The 16,908-nt window shown below is 37.3% G+C and overlaps 1 protein-coding gene across 1 annotated transcript in view; it reads left to right on the forward strand.

Annotated features, from left to right (window-relative positions):
* Positions 1–16,908, forward strand: part of gfra4b (GDNF family receptor alpha 4b) — a 67,052-nt gene that overhangs the window by 33,168 nt on the left and 16,976 nt on the right. The window contains exons 2-3 of the mRNA XM_065266511.2: positions 12,963–13,238; positions 15,272–15,352. Coding sequence (XP_065122583.1) covers positions 12,963–13,238; positions 15,272–15,352 — 357 coding nt within the window. The remainder of the gene's footprint in view (positions 1–12,962; positions 13,239–15,271; positions 15,353–16,908) is intronic.

Consider the following 16,908-nt stretch of genomic DNA (forward strand, 5'->3'; position numbering starts at 1 on the left):
TAACCGTAACGTCACGGGCAATGGTAAATTGTACAAAAATGTATGAATGTAGTTGTACAAATTTATACGAATAAGCAACCTTGTAAAATATGTTGGAATTGCCATGAGAAAGCATTGTTGTTTTTTTTGCTTCACTGTAAAAATATTCTGTAGAAATTACAGTATCAGCTGGTTGCCAGTAACTAACTAACTGTAGATTTTACATTTATGTTATTTACTAGCAACAGTTTGTCCAAAGTTAAATTAACACAAAACATTTTCAGTCTTTATCTTCTACAGTAAGTTACTGGCAACCAGCTGCATAATTACAGCAATTTTTTTAATTGTTGTTAATACTTAAAGCCTTCAAACTTTTGATTTGGTGCTCCAAATTTAATACCGTTTGATTTGGTTTTGTGTATAATGATACTTTTTATGGCAGTAAGGATGCAAATGTCGAGCATGTGGAGCTCAGGTCTCATTAGTAAATCAAATGTGATTGTATCCTCATACAAGATTCACGCTGTCTTGTATTTGTTTTGAATAATATCATAATGTCTCAGATTGCATATGTAAAACAGATTTACTAAACACCCCCCATCTGGCATTAGTAGAACCGGGGCAACATTCTGATATCTCTAATGAAGCCAGTAGACGGTTTCATCAGACACACGTGTGTTGTCACGGTTACGTGTCTGGACGGAACTTAACTTAAAGGAATATTCAATTTTCTTAAAAGAAAAATCCAGATAATTTACTCACCACCATGTCATCCAAAATGTTGATGTCTTTCTTTGTTCAGTCAAGAAGAAATTATGTTTTTTGAGGAAAACATTGCAGGATTTTTCTCATTTTAATGGACTTTAATAGAGCCCAACATTTAATACTTAACTCAACACTTAACGTTTTTTTTTCAACGGAGTTTCAAAGGACTATAAACAATCCCAAACGAGGCATAAGGGTCTTATCTAGCAAAACGATTGTCATTTTTGACAATAAAAATAACAAATATACACTTTTAAAGCACAACTTCTCGTCTAAATCCGGTCCAGCGCGACCTAACGTAAATGCATAGTGACGTAGGGAGGTCACGTGTTACATATATAAAACACACATTTGCGGACACACATTATTCCTTTAAGGTCTCTGTTTGGCTAGTGGCTAAACTGGACTCTGGGACAAATATCTTGTAAAAAAAAACAAATGTTTGGGCTTCCTAAAGATGAGGGGAGACAGCGATCATGGATCAACGCTATGTGAAAAGAGGTTTGGCAGCCGATCTGTAGTTAAGATTGTTATAGTACACATTTTACACAGTAACGTAACATCAGTGTAGTTTTTAATACGCTTTAGCTATATTTTGAACTAAGGCAATATAATTTATTTAGCTTGTTATCAAAAATAAAGTACTCTTAAAGGACTCTGTTGTTATTGATTATTCGGAAATGTACCAAAAGTTACGTTTGTTCCAAAAAACCCAGTTGTTTATGTTGTTACTGCTGAAACCGTCTATATGGAAGTGACTTAAACTGTAATTTATCGACGAGACGTTAGAGGCAGGCTCCAAAAGGAAGTCAATTCCCATAGACCTCCATGTTAAAATGCCCAAATTTAGAGTAGAAAATAATATGTTTACAACCTGGTACAAAAAGTGTTTTTGGTCTGTATAGCTAATTTTACCCTTCATGGCAACTGTGAGGGGGTGATTTATAACTCATCCATTTAAATTATATTAAGACTTTAAGTTCTGCATAATTAAAGGCGTGGCCACTTAAGTGACGGATGAACAGCCACTGCTTTCACTACTGTCGAGCAATGCTAGTTTATTTCTAACGTTAGCTAATGTTGGGAATTCGATTCAACTCCAGTTCTGGAACTGGATACTTAACTTCATTAATCGCATTACAATAAAATGAAAATGTACATTTTAGAATAACCCGGGTCTTTTATTCACATAATCTGTGAGGACCTGACCCACGGCAATGTGCATCAGTTTTTTATATCACAAAAGTTAATGTGCCTGTGTCTGTGACCTCTGCGTTTAATTAGATTAAAACTTTTAACCACTGTTTACAGTAACCATACTTAACTGTGGTATTTGTAGTAAAACCACAGGAATCACAAATGTACAATTGTCGCACAATAGTAACCACAGTTAACCGTAACATTTGTTTTTAAACTATGGTAATACAAATGGTAATCAATCAGATTAGTTACAACACTATTTAATACGATATTTCTTGTAAAAACACTACTCAGAAATTATTATTTTGCATAACAGTCAGCAATAAGTATGCTAAATAATAAATCAAATAATAAATATATGATTTTTTTATCTAAATGTTGTCTTCTTTTATACCGCATTGGAATCGAAAATGGATAAGAATCGGAATCGTTAAACGAAATCGGAATTGATAAAATCCATAAGATACCCAATACATTTGAAAGTATTTTAACATGAAACGCCTCATTTTAAAAGGGTTAAAACCCTTGTTAAACCAGTTCTCCCCACCTGATTATAATTAAACTGACATTCAGTTTTGTAAAACAATTATTTCCTCTCCTCACTGGGAGCTTTCTGTGAAGATATAAAGGGGCTTTGTTGGTGTCATTCTACTAAAGTCCATTAACTTTCATTTCCACTCTCATCTTTTCTAAAGTGGGTCATTAGTTTGGTGCATCTGGGTAACTGATCGCCTAATCTGTCTTTGATTTATGTGCGAGGAGAAGTGAGGACTTAGCACAGGGATCTAAAGGAATTGATTACTGACATGGTTAATTGGCTAAACCCACTGGTACACTGAGACAGGCTTATTGGAAATGTCAAATCAAGCACTTCATTTGCATTCATGATGTATGGTGTCTATTTCGGCTTCTGCCAATGCAGCATTAGCTGACACACTTTGAAACGGTGAGAGAAGTTTCACGCTACACTTGTCTATCTATCTGTCTTTCCAGGAGGTTTGTTTGGGAAGTTATAACCTCTTCTTTAGATTCTCCTGCAAAGGTGTATGGACAGTTGATCATTTCAAGGATGGATCATGGAAGGCAAACAATGACTACCTTACGTTCACCCTGAACTAACAAAATATAACACAAGAAAATGACAAAAACAAATGTGACCCGTCACGGAAACCAGTGACACAAGTCGGCAGCACAAGTTTCGAGAAAATGAGAAACATCGTTTTTTTTTTCAAAATTTGTGATTTTCGTTTTATTGCAGAATCTGTTAGTTGAGATCACGAAGAAGCCTCTCCATGTTTGAGATAGCAGTTTATGTATATTTAAAATGCGTATATTTTGCGGTTGAAATCGGCTTGTTTTTCCGGAGATTCTAGCGTGCAGCGGGGGGCGTCATTGTCTGTGTGTATATTTACATACTGTATAAGCTTGTGTTTTCGCCTCTGCCCCCAAAGGAAACAGCGTGACTACTAAATAAGGATAGTTTGCCCAAACTGAAAATAATATCATTAATGACTCACCCTTATGTCGAAAGAACTCTGTTCATCTTCGGAACACAGTTTAAGATGTTTTAACGTTAGATTTAGTACGAGAGCTTTCTGTCTCCTCCATTGAAAATCTATGTACGGTTTCATGTCCAGAAAGGTAATAAAAACACCATCAAAGTAGTCCATGTGACATCAGTGGGTCAAATGTGTTGAAGCATCGAAAATACAGTTTGGTCCAAAAATAGCAAGAATTACGACTTTATTCAGCATTGTCTTCTCTTCCGGCTCGAGCGTGAAGTCACGTGACTGTAGTGACGCGGCTGCACTGTTCCTCAGACAAGTTTTCTTAGTTGTATTTATTTTTTTCAAACTTAAAGCGTGCATCTCCCCAGACTGTAAACGAAGCTCGGGCGCACAAAACAAAAGAAAAATAAAAGAAACTGGGGCTGAACAAATAACAGTCAGCCGCATTGTATGTCAGCCGCGTCACTGACTTTATGGGGTGCCGCAGTCGGATGACGTCAAAGTACCGTGAGAGCTCTTCAAGAAATTTTGCGGAGTAGTTTAATTTCGACTCGCTCTCACGGTACTTTGACGTCTTGCAGCGCAGCATGAAGTCAAACTCATAAGTTACACAGAGATCGTTGAATTCTTTATACAATTGGCTACATGTTTTGTCTATCAATATTTTCCATGAAGTCATTGGCTGATGGAGCAACGAGCGAGCGATTGGTAACATCCCTTAAGGACTTCACGTTTTCGACTGTGCTGGTTTTGGCTTATCTATTATACTACCTCCCTATTTTTAATACAAAATTTGAAGGCGGGTTCATGTGTTTAACGGAACATAAATACCGGAGTGTAATCTGATATACCTTACATGTTACGATGTAAATAGTCCTCAGATTGTATATTATATTGTATTACCAGAAGTTCATGCTAAATCTGATGTAAACAATAGACTATATATCTATATTTCATGGATTAAACAAAAATCAAAAATCATTGGATGATTCACACATCTGAAACAGACTGCATTCGACTTGTGATCCCACAAAGGTAAAAGTCCTGTTTTTTTTGCATGTTGTCATTCGGACTTCTGTAATAAAATACTTCATATGATGCTAGAATATCTGTATCTCAAAACAGCTTTACAGGGGGTATGGCTTAGCTAAATGAGATGTAAATGAGCCCTATTGTCTCTCCAGCCAGGGAAAAGGGAAAGTGTTAACTTTTTTCTTTCTCAAATTTCTCAGCATTCTCTTTCTTGAATGTGTTACATTCAAATAGCCACAACTTCTCCAAATCTTATCAGATTTTCATGTGTTACACATCGTTGGAAAGCTTAGAAACACTTTCAGAATCTGTGAGTAACTCAAAATGCCCCAGATCCGACTTGTGTCACTACTTTCCGTAACTGGTCACAAATATGAATTTTTGTGTTTTGTGCATATTTATAATTTTGCACCACTAGATTCACCAAATGGCATTTTAAAAAGAATCATTTAGCAAACTATTTTCTAAAACTCTCCTCCGATTTGCCATTTCCTAAAACAAGATGAACCATATAGTCCAAACTCATATCACTGGTTGAGACAGTTCCATTCCCCACCTTTAAAGAAGTTTTATTTAAGTACACTGTATGTGCAAATGTGCCAAAATAGTAATGTCTTTCCAGTACTTTATTTGTGGTAGCCCTTAGATCAGACTGTGGTAGATCAGTCCTGATCAATTACTCCCTAGTTGGTTTGAGTCAAATATTGGTCAGCCTATTCAGCATCAGCCCACGCTGATCTCGGACAATAATCATCAGGATTGAAATGGACACAGAATTGTACCATTCATCTTTAAAATCACAGGTCCACTTAGGGGGGCTCACAGAAAACAGGTTGTCATTTTTGGATCAATGCAACTCATGCTGAGCAATTTTGCTTCTCAGTTTCTACAATGGAAAAGCCACCAGCTGCTTCAAGCACATTGGGTTTGTAGTGTGTGTGTGTAGAGAAGTATAGATTAATTAAAGTTACCTGGATTGTTCTGCGAAAGGCCAACCTACAGTATGTGCTTTGATATGTATGCCGTTGTAAAAAATTGGTTCAACTTAAAAAAGGAAGTTACCTGGTTGCCTTAAAATGTTTAATTCAACTTAAAAATAGTAGTTGACACAACAATTTTTCCAAATTTTTTTAAACTACACTCTAAAAATGGATGGGTTATTTTTGACCCATAATGGGTAAATATTAGACAGAACACACCGCTGGGTTAAAACAACCCAGCTTTGAGTCAGTTTTAACCCGCTGCTGGGTTATTAAACCCTATGGTTGCATGACAACAACCCAACATTGGGTCATTTTTAACCCAGCATGTGTTCTGTCCAATATTTACCCCAAAATAACCCATGCCATTTTTAGCGTGTAATATTTTTAAAGGCAAGGTGCATGATTTTTGAAAAACACCGGGAGTCATGCTGACTACCAAAACACACTTGTAGCCAATCAGCAGTAAGGGGTGTGTCTACTAACTGACATCGTTGCCTGGGTTGCCTATTTTTGGGGCGGGTCTATCATAATAATGTCCAGATTCTATGGGGGTAGGGGAGTATATGTTTAGGTGATTTCAAATGTCAACATTGACTTTTAGAGATCATGCACCCTTCCTTTAAGTTGAATGAACTCATAATTTTAAGGCAACCAGGTAACATTTTGAACCAACCAATATTTTTTTTCATAGTGTATGAATTTTGGGTTGAAACAACCTAGGCTAAAATATATTTGAAACATATTTGACTTTTAAGGAATAAAAATGTATGTAAACTTTTACCAAACCCATAGTTTTCTTGCTTCTTTGGGGCACATAAAGAGGGGTGATGCCCACTGATGGACAAATGACCACAACACAACTTCAAAAGGATTAGTTAAAGCAATACTAAAGTTTTTTTTACCTTAAAATAACGTTTCCAAAAAAGTTTCAGTCGTTTATCCACTCGAAACAGGGTGAACGGGGCTTTCACATTCGCTTTGCAGCCCTCTATCGGCCAAAACCGCACTAAAGAAGTTTCCAACCGTCGGCTCGCTCCTGTAGTTCGAGTGAAAACTACAAAAACTTGCTTTACGGCAGACCTACAATCCAATTAGAGCCACCTTTGCTGCAGTAGGCTACATTGTTTACGACAGTGGTAATGGACAATTCCGCTTCCAACCTGTAGGGGGAGCAAAGAGCAAAAACTCTTTAGTGTTGCTTTAATACACAGAATACTGAATTTTGTTTCTGTGCACTAAAAATGCTGGGTTATTTTCAACCCAGTGTTGGGTCAAAAGGGACAAATCCCACCCGTTGGGTTGTAATTTAAGTTTAACCCAAAATGCCTGTTTTAACCGATTATTTGGGGTGTAATTTAGCCCAATGCTGGGTTTGTCCCTTTTTGACCCAATACGGGGTTAAAAACAGCATTTTAGAGTGTGAACTCATTAAAGGGACTTTTTAAAAACAATAGTCTCATGATTATTTTGGTTTCGATTTATTGTTATTTTATAGGTTTATTAAAAATCTCTGCATTCTCTGCAATAAATAAAACTTTGTTCTGAGTCCATTGAAAGTCTACATCAGTTAGATCAATCAAGCAAAGCCTGACTTCACTGGCTGGATATTTTATTTTTTAAAGGTGAAGAAAAGGAAGGAACATCAATGTTCAGAGCAAATTAATGCTTTCCTCTTTGCTTTCAAGGATGTGTCATGCTGGTTATGTCTTGCATTAGCTAACAAATATTATTAGATTATATTATGACTCGGATGCCAGCCTTACATTTTCATCTTTCATCTTTTTTTGCACCTACATAAGCAAACTGTTTCCCCTAACCGTGTCTCTGAAAGGAAAGTGTATGAATAGGCATTCACTGGAACTTAACAATCACACGCCTTCAAACATATCGATGGTCTGCATGACTGCAGGTGCATGAAGGACAGATATTGTGTGGAGCAGACATTTTCATTCAATAATACGCACAACATGCAGACTCTATGGAAAAGATCTCTTTGTTGAAAAATAAATTTTTATTTTATTTTAACATATAGGTGCTTAGAGGAGCGTTTTGAATTAAGCTACTGCCAGCTTAGGTTTGAAATCCAAGTTGTACAGCTCATGTTGTGTTAAATGCACTCTGGTTGAATCTGGTTTCTTAAAAAATAAACACAAAAACATTTCTGAGCCATTGCATGAAATATCCATGTTCAAAAACGTGTTCTCTAACCCCAGGTTACTGCGTTAAGCCTATAGTAATGATTTTATGTTTAGAGCTGTCTGCTTAATTTGATAAGACATTTAAAAAAAAAAAATCAAATAGAAATTTAGTGAATGTATAATCTGATCGATTACACTTTTTATTAAAAGTTTAAATATCTTTATAAACAATTCATTTCAAGAACCAGCTCAAGAGCCAATTTTAGTTAACTATAATAGCAAGCACAGTCAATGCTTTTTAGTTTTTCTGATCATATTTACTCATCTCATTATTTGAAATTAAACATGCAAACTACGCTGTAAAACATTTAAACAATTATTTTTACAGTACTTAAAACTCAAAACTTGATTAAAATGTCAAATGTTATGATGTGATACTAAAGGTTTTTATATGTTTTGGTAATTTTAAGGTGCATTGGGTACCCTATGCACCCACCTCAATAAAATCAAGCCCTAATTATGGATCTCTGCGGATCAGAGTACTTGTTTACAATGACAAACAAAAAGATGAGGTTTAAAAATAAAAAAACAGAACCAACGTTTTCCCTGCCAACAAAGTTGTAAAAACTAGTAAAAAATGAGCGGTGAGCAATTCCATGTGAATTCAGGCACTTGTTCACCACTTATGCCTCCAAGCAACTATCACCTGTATAATTTGACTAGAAAAGTATGTCTTAGAAAGCAATGACATTCAGTTATAAACTTCTTCACAAGAATACACAATAGGATAGATTGGTTAGTTCCAGTCCTTGGTCAATAGCTGTGTTTTATTTACGATAAAACCAAAGTCCCTTTAGGGATGTTGTGCCACTCAGCGCCCATGTTTGCAATGCCTCTGGCAGTTATTTTAGTCATACAAGTCCTATCTAATTAAATGGGGAAATACAGATATCTCTAAGGCCGCATTTAGACTGCATGTTTGAAGTGACTCATTTCCAATTTGGCACAAAACAGATATGACTCATGAATGTGTACTGTAAGCTGGAAAAAAGCGCACAGATTCCCATATTCTCAGATTGGTTTCAGGTAGTGTTGGGCGATATGCCCTATTGTGAGAACTTGCTATTGTCAGTCTGTGAGATCGCCGATACATGATAGTATCAGGGAGTGCTTCATTAAAGGCCAGGCGTGTGGCAGGGACCGGGAACAACACACTCGCTGGTTTTAAACCCCTGCGCACCTAACAACCTCTCCAGTGCAAGGAAATGTCAGAGCCGCACACATTACAAAAAAGCTCATTTACAAGCAAGAGTCCGAGTCATGTGCATTACAAGCTCAGGTGCGAGAAGGAATCCATGCCGCATGCGTCCAGGTCCAAGCAAGAGACCCAAACGCACACAATACAATGTCAGGTTTGAGAAGGAATCTGTGCTGCGCACGTTACAAGCTCTCTCGCGCAAAGTCAAACCCACAAACCCTGTCAAGCAAGCAAAAGCATGCAATGCATATGTTAATGTGAAACTATGATAATAATATTTTAAACTACATGCCAACTATCGTCATGAAGGCCCGCTATCGGCCCCATGTCTGACCATCGTCACAACCCTAGTTTCAGGCTTCATTCATGTGTGGAAATAAATCAGAATCAGATACATGCATTCACGTCTGTAATGTAAGTAAACAGATCAGATATTTCATATCTCAAAACATGTCATATGTAAAAAACACACCTTTCATTGAGGTCGGATGTGCACGGATTGGCAAGCAACTAACATGAGCCTGTACAAAACCCCTCCTAACAGGAACGTCAGTCTTGGGAGACAGGACTTCCGACGCTATATATAGTGGCAATATTAAGTGTTGCATTGTCCCCTGTTCATATTAATAGCAGTGCTCAGACTTGTCATATCCATTATCTTTGATAAAACATCTATGACCATTGCACACAACAGTTTTGTGTATCACTGCGCAGCACCCTTAGGACGCATGCACACCAAAGCATTTAAACGCGTCTAAAAACAGCAAGCGGACACCGACTGTGGGCGCTTCCCAGCATTTTTTCAGCTAAGTGCTTTGGTTGCTATGTCATTGAACGATGCGCTGATTGGTTGTTGTAACATTTGTCCTGCCCCTCCTCCACTGGGATTGGTTGTCCGAGTGAAAGTGACATTGACAAGCTGAGCTTTTCACCCAGAGTTCAGCATTTTTTTTACTCTGGGTGCTCAGTGCAGAAAGTCGGCGCTCTTGAAAAGCGTTTGTAAAAAACTTTCATTGGAAACAATCGAAAACATATGCAGACCGCAGGCAAAACCAAGTTGGTGTACACGCCACCTAAGCAATGTAAAGATATGTCTTGCTTTTCACAGTCAGTCAGGGATTATTTTTTCCAGTGGAAGGAAGACTTTTAGGCCCGGTTTCACAGATAAGGCTTAGCTAAAGCCAGGACGAGGCCCTAGTTAAATTAAGATATAAAGCAGTTTTTATAAACATGGCTTAGAAAAATATGTTACTGGTGTGTATCTTGAGACAAAACATAGCACTGGCATATTTTAAGATAAGTACGTGCAAGTTATTTGTAGTTGAGACGGCTCACACATGTGTTTTAGTCTAGGACTGCCTTAAGCCAGGGCTTTCCAACCTTTTTGTGAGCAAGGGCTACCACAATAGGTAATAGGAATCTGAATGGCTACTTTTTTGATATAGTCTACTCAAAACGTTTTTGTTTACTTGTCGATTTTATTTTATTTTATTATTTTATTTATAAACATACATAAAAGAAGCCAAGTTAATATAAAAATATGTTATAAATAAATATAAAAATTGAGGTTATTAATAGAATGTGCTATGGCGGGCATCTCACAGACTCCGTGTGGGCAGCCTGGTGCCAGCGGGCACCATGTTGGATACTGCTGCCTTAAGCCTTGTCTGTAAACCGGGGGTTAGTGATTTTACTTCATATAAGTATATAAATATTTTTATTGTGTGGTCCGCTCTGCATCATGCCTAACAATGCCCTTCTGCCATGACCTATTCACAACACAGCACCCTCATACTTTACATGTGCATAAAAGTGGATGTTTGTGTGTTGTTATGCTTATTTTATTGGTGTAAACTGGACTTTAAATGCCTTGATGGCAGTATAAAAAGTTCCATTATTGTGCATTACTATACTGTATGTGGCCTTTTGTGGTTGTTATACAGTACAGTAAAAGAAAATTTGAAATGGCTTTATATCTTTGACTGACTTACTAAAACTGCGCTCTGTAACTATAGTTAACGAACATGATCCGAATGGCAGATTTTTTGGGATAATGAGGAAAATAATATCACATTCATCACAGTGTGCATGTCATTAGAGCAGAAATGATAATCACACGTTACAGGAGCCGGTCTCAAGGGCCAATTGTTCAGGGCTTAACAAACAAGCTCTCTTACATATAAATTTGCTCAAATGTTGCCCCCCCATGGCCACAATTTTCCGTCATCATGATAAATCTTCACTAGACAAAGAACAGAAATTACACATAGTGAAGGTAAAAACCGCAGTGTCTCATGAATATGCACCTAGCCTGGTGGAGGGTAGCAGGTAGGAATGTTTTAATTGAAATAATGAATTGTCTCATCCAGTTTGGTTTGATCAAGTGTGGCCGGGCTGCCGAGTTTTCCCTCCCTGATCCAGCCCAGGCATTAATGTTGAACATTGCTTCAATAAGATATAGAAAGTCTCATTTTGCTCGCTGTCATCTTGATTTATTCTCATGTCTGTAGTCATGATACATCACCTTCCCTGCCTCCACAAAACTGTCTGCATATGGTTGCGTCTGTCAGAAAGCCTTTGAATTTGCTTGGTATAAAATATCTGCCCACAGGTTCTGCTATTCCCGACTACGGTTGAAAAAAAAACCGATCACAGACAGGAACACAGATGAATGAAAAACTACGTAAAGTCGTGCAATGATACTTTTCACCACTACGCTTTTAATTTACTTTAGCCCCGTCCAAAAATCTGGTTGCGATTTGAACTTTTTTCGGATGTTGTCATTAGGGTAAAATGCTAGCACATGCATAAATTTGTAAGCTGTTGAAATAATGCATATTTTGTTTGAATTTAGTTCAGGACTCATTTCTCATGCAATTTATTCAGTGGATTAACAGATGTTGTGGCAACCTGTTGGTTTTTACGTATCTGTCTAATGCCAGGAAACTGCTCGAAGTCTCACATGAAAACAGTCATTCTGAATCACAATGTAAGTTGTGCGTTCAGGATTACAACCATATGATGACTCCGACCTCAAGATTTGAATCATTTTCCTTATTAGTCTCTGTTTTTAAAATTAATACAGACAAATTTCCTTGTGCAAACATGTCATGTTAAAATAGCTAAACTTTGAACAGTACTATAAATTTCATTAATGATTTGTGTCTTATAAAAAATGTGACAGCTGCATATCCCAAAAGACTTTTCAAGATTAGGTTAGCAGAAAGCCCCACACCATTTCTGAAATAAACAGGTTACTTGTTGCAAAGAGGAGGACTTTTACTTTTTTAAGTAGCACCGTTTCGATCACAGATTATCTTCCTCAGTGCATGAACTCCATTTATTGATTGTTTATAAACCTGATCGAAAGTTTTTCGCAACCTTCCTGCAATGAAATCGACCATTATGAAAGCTCAGAAAGTCATCTGAAGTGCATCTAGAGATACTCAGGTGTCTTTTTATTGACTGTAATCACAGCAAACACACAAGAAAACACTAGGTCTATATATGAAGCGTTTAGATGCAAAACCCTCTGAGTGCGTCTGACTTTTATGTTTTAGTTCAGTAATTTCACTGTAATGGCAGTGAAAAGGTTATTAGTCTGTAATTAAAATGTATAATTTTTACAAATGTCATTTTGGTCATTGGTATACAAATTTGACTGTCTTTCACTGCAAAACCCTCTTAAGGGCATGCAAGCTTTAAAAAACAAAACGAGGTGGCATTTAAGGGCTTTTGCATAAAAACTCTTCATATTTTGGGAGTACAGAAAATAACCATATAGTTCAGCCTGCTGGCATCAAAAAATCCCGGCTTTAGTTAATAAAAATGAATTACATATGAATGGCAGATGGGATGGGATTGTATTTAATGAAGTGCAGGTGTTTGAGAGTAGCCTGTAAAATCTAATTGACATTTGATAGCTGTGTTTGCGTCTGATGGCCACTGTTTCACGCCCAACTAGCCTTTTAAACATGAGAATGGGAATATTGTCATGATTAATTTTTTATATTCTAAATATTGGAGTGAAATACACCGCCCACGTTTGCGTGAGTTTCACAAAATCCTTTCTTTATTAAATTTAGCCTGTGTCCTTTAGCTCTGCAGGTGTTGCTGTCTGCGGGGAGAGATTGTCTTATAGCTGGAGACAGCTGTTCCAGCGATGAGACCTGCAGTCCCCGTCTCAGGACGCTGCGGCAGTGCGTGGCCGGTAACGGCAGCATAAAGCTCGGCCCCGGGGCCCGCAGTCAGTGTGCAAACGCGGTGTCGGCCCTGCTGTCCAGTCCTCTGCACGGCTGCCAGTGTAAGCGGGGCATGAAGAGAGAAAAGAACTGTCTTAGCATATACTGGAGTCTACACCAGTCTGGCATTCATGGTGAGTAACACCAACATCTCATTAATATCTCACTAATGTCTCCCAACATCCTAATGTGTTAAAAAACAAGTTTTGTTTCCTCACAATTTCTTTCTCAAAGGAAAGAGGTTAATTTACTATGGGTGCAAAGTGTACTATTAATGTAGTAGTGCACACATTTACATGTCAATGACTGCTTAGCACACTCCAAAAATGTTTGGGTTATTTTCAACCCAGTGTTGGATCAAAAAGGGACCCAACGCTGTGTTGGGTTGTTTTAAAGCTCACGTAACACACAGTGTTTCTGCGAATCTCATTTTAGTCTTGAGTACCAATAGAGTAATATTGCATCCTATCCTTCATATCTCTGAGGAGTCTATCCGATTTATAAAAGACAGATAAGCTGTACCCGCTACTTTCCAAAAAAAAAAAAAAAAACAGAGCTCCTGGAAGTGTGCCACAGGCAGAAGGATGTTGTGTCATTTACATGTTATTCACCTACGCACCGATTGCCAACAAAACAGAGACATTTGATGCAGTTTTACTTACCATCTGTGACTCATGGCCTGGTTGGGGCCACCCCATTTCAACAAAAACCAAGTGTAAACAAACACACACGCACAAATTCACTAACTAAATCCATCGTTTCCATATTGCTGGGTTTTTGGAAGCTGAACAAGCTTAAATTTCCCTCACAAATAAAAACACACTTCTTTGGTGACATTGATTTTGTGTTGAAATGACTATTCCAGGTGAAGTGCCCATATAAGGACTTCCACTGTACTTCCTGCACTGCTTACGCAACATATTCAGTAGTTGAAAAGACGCCCTTAAGAAGCAAAGAAATACTCTGTTGTACGTTCAAATGGTTTTTTGAACCTTTGCCCATGTTTAGCATGAGGAATCCAACTCTTTAACTGTGTTATTAAGACTAAATTCATGAAGTGCAATTAGACCCCTGCCCTTAAACATTGTATAAACATTGGTCTCCTTTTTTTGGGTTGAAAATAACCACACAATTTTTACTGTAATCTGCAACTTTGTCCTCTCTGCTTTGTGGAGATTAGTCAGTCAAAAGAGAAGTTATTTATATTAAAAGAAGTGTTAAAGTTAGTCAGTAGTAAACACATCTGTTTAATTAAGTGTCAGAGAGTGGAAAATGATAATGAAAAAATGTAATAAGAAATATGTTACAGTTTTTCTTTGGAGCATTTCTCTGATCAGAAATTATTCAAAACACTTTGTTCAACCTCTCACATTATCAAGTCAGTTGTGCACAATATAAAACAGGTTTTTATTATTTTGTACATATTGCTTTTTTGTACAAATTGCAAATTGGTACATTCATGCAGTTGATTATATTGTGTTATATTATGTGTTGGTTCCAACATTTTAATAGGTGTCATTTCCGTCAAAATTATACTAGTTTTCTGTTGAATAGTCAGGGTGTCATGGTTCTGCCATCTTGTCCTTTATTTAATCTAGTCTTGTGGCAGAATCATGACAGACCCATGTTTTGTGTGGGTTCACGTGGTCTTAGTATTGATTTACTAGACCACGTGTGCCCAGTGTCTTGTCTCTTTTACCCCGCTCCCTTGTCATCCTCCTCATTGTTTGATTCCTGTCACCTGTTGCCCTCATTAGTTGTCCTCTATTTAAGATCCTTGTGTTTGTTGTCCTGGGCTTGTGCATTGTTTCTGTGTTTCCAGATACCTGTGAGTACGCTGTCTCAGTTAATCTAGTCATAGTCAAGTGTGAGTTATATAGTGTTTTGTCAAGTTTAGTGTTTAATGTCACAGTCCAGTCTTGTCTAGTTTAGTGTTCATTTAGTACCTTGTTTATGTTGTTTTGCCCCCTCTTGGGTTTTGTTTTCTGTTTATTGTACAAATAAAGTCTTTAGTGTTCTTCATCTCGGTCTGCATTTGGGTTCATTCCTTCAAACCATAACACAGGGAGTGAACTTCTCATTTAAACCGTCAAAACAAATCAGCCTGACCAGAAAGACCCCAGTCTGCCTTTATTCTTGAAACAGGAACATGTTTTTTCTTTTTTAGGGCTTAACTTGGTTGAGAATTATCCATATGCAACAGCGGAGAAAGGATTCGACTATGTACGTCTGGCCTCCATCACTGCAGGTAAGCCTATCTGTTAAATGCAAAAAGTGTTTATTAATTAATGATATGAGTTTTTGTGCACTTTAAAACACATGGGGCTCTATCTTACACCCTGCGCAATGCAGCGCAATGCGCGACGCAAGTGTCTTTTGCTAGTTTCCACCCTGCGCAATGATAATTTTCACATTTAGCGCCACGTTGTTTAAATAGCAAATGCATTTGCGCCATTTTGTGCCCATGGGCGTTCTGATGTAAAAACGAGGTGTGTTCAGGCGCATTGTTGGCGCGTTGCTATTTTGAGGCAACTAAAATAGACTACAATATGTTTTTTGTTATTTAAAGAGCGCATTAGTAATATGCGCCTATAAACGGGACGACAACGCGGGTTTGCTTATCACATACATGAATGCGCAGCAGCACAAAAAACGCTTTTAAATATGAAAGATTAAAGGATTGAATGTAAAAGATTATTATTGAGTCTTTTGGAAATAAATGAGGACCGATAAGTAAATTAATAAATGCTTTGCTTTAAACAAATGCATCTGTTTTTAAATGGTTTTTTAATGCTACCTCACGGATTTATTGTATATGATGACTCTGTACCTGTGGATATGGTGAGATGAGAAACATTTTTAAGCAATGCTTAAAAAAAACTGACGCTGTCCAAGTGCTGAAACTTGCGGATTGAATTGGTTTATTGCACATTACGCCCATAACACACCCTTTACTCATTAAAAAAAAAAGGACCAACCCTTTTCGACCATGCGCTCAGCGTACAAACCATTTTTCCTGTCGTTAAATTAGCAAAAGTGGATTCGGACACGCCCATTTAGACTTTGCGTTGTGTGCTTTAGACAATGCGCTTAGATCGTTAAAATAGGGTCCCTGGTTGGTTAAAATACATAGAAACCCAACTGTTTTGGATTATTTTAACCTATGGTTGGGTCAAACATGGACATTTTGTAGGTTAATTTAAACCAATGTTTGGGTTTGTTCATATTTTTAGAGCGTGTGATGACAAACCTTTCGTGACAAGTTACGATACATGTCGCAGAAGTAAGGCATGTTTAATTATTTCATGTGTATCTGTGGCACTCATACTTGAAAATTTAATAACAATGTTTATTTATTCCATATATTGTGTCAGACTACAGTGTGACATTGGAAAATTGAAATTGTGCCCAAGTGAAATTGAAAAGTACAAGAATCTCCATTCCTAATAATGTCACAGTGCCCCAGTGTCTTATAAACATTACATTAAAGTGTTACTGTAGTTTTTGATCTAGTGTATTGTCTTTGTATGGAGTGTACTGTATTAGCTTTACTCTGTATTAACATTTCACTGTAATATCTTTTAGTTATGTTCTTGTTTTTGTTCAGTGGTAGATTGTCTGTTTGTCAAAGCTCTGCTTTATGAGCTCTAGATGAATCAACAAAGTGAATGACGAAATTGAAAACGAGAAATAGGAAGGCATGATTGAATTAAGATTTTTTTCTTCCTCAGGTTTAACTGACCGTACGTTAGTTACTAACTGTGCTTTGCCAATAACCTCACAGTGTGTTCCTATGTAGCCACA

The sequence above is a fragment of the Paramisgurnus dabryanus genome, chromosome 16, assembly GCF_030506205.2.
Source record: "Paramisgurnus dabryanus chromosome 16, PD_genome_1.1, whole genome shotgun sequence".
NCBI lineage: Eukaryota > Metazoa > Chordata > Actinopteri > Cypriniformes > Cobitidae > Paramisgurnus > Paramisgurnus dabryanus.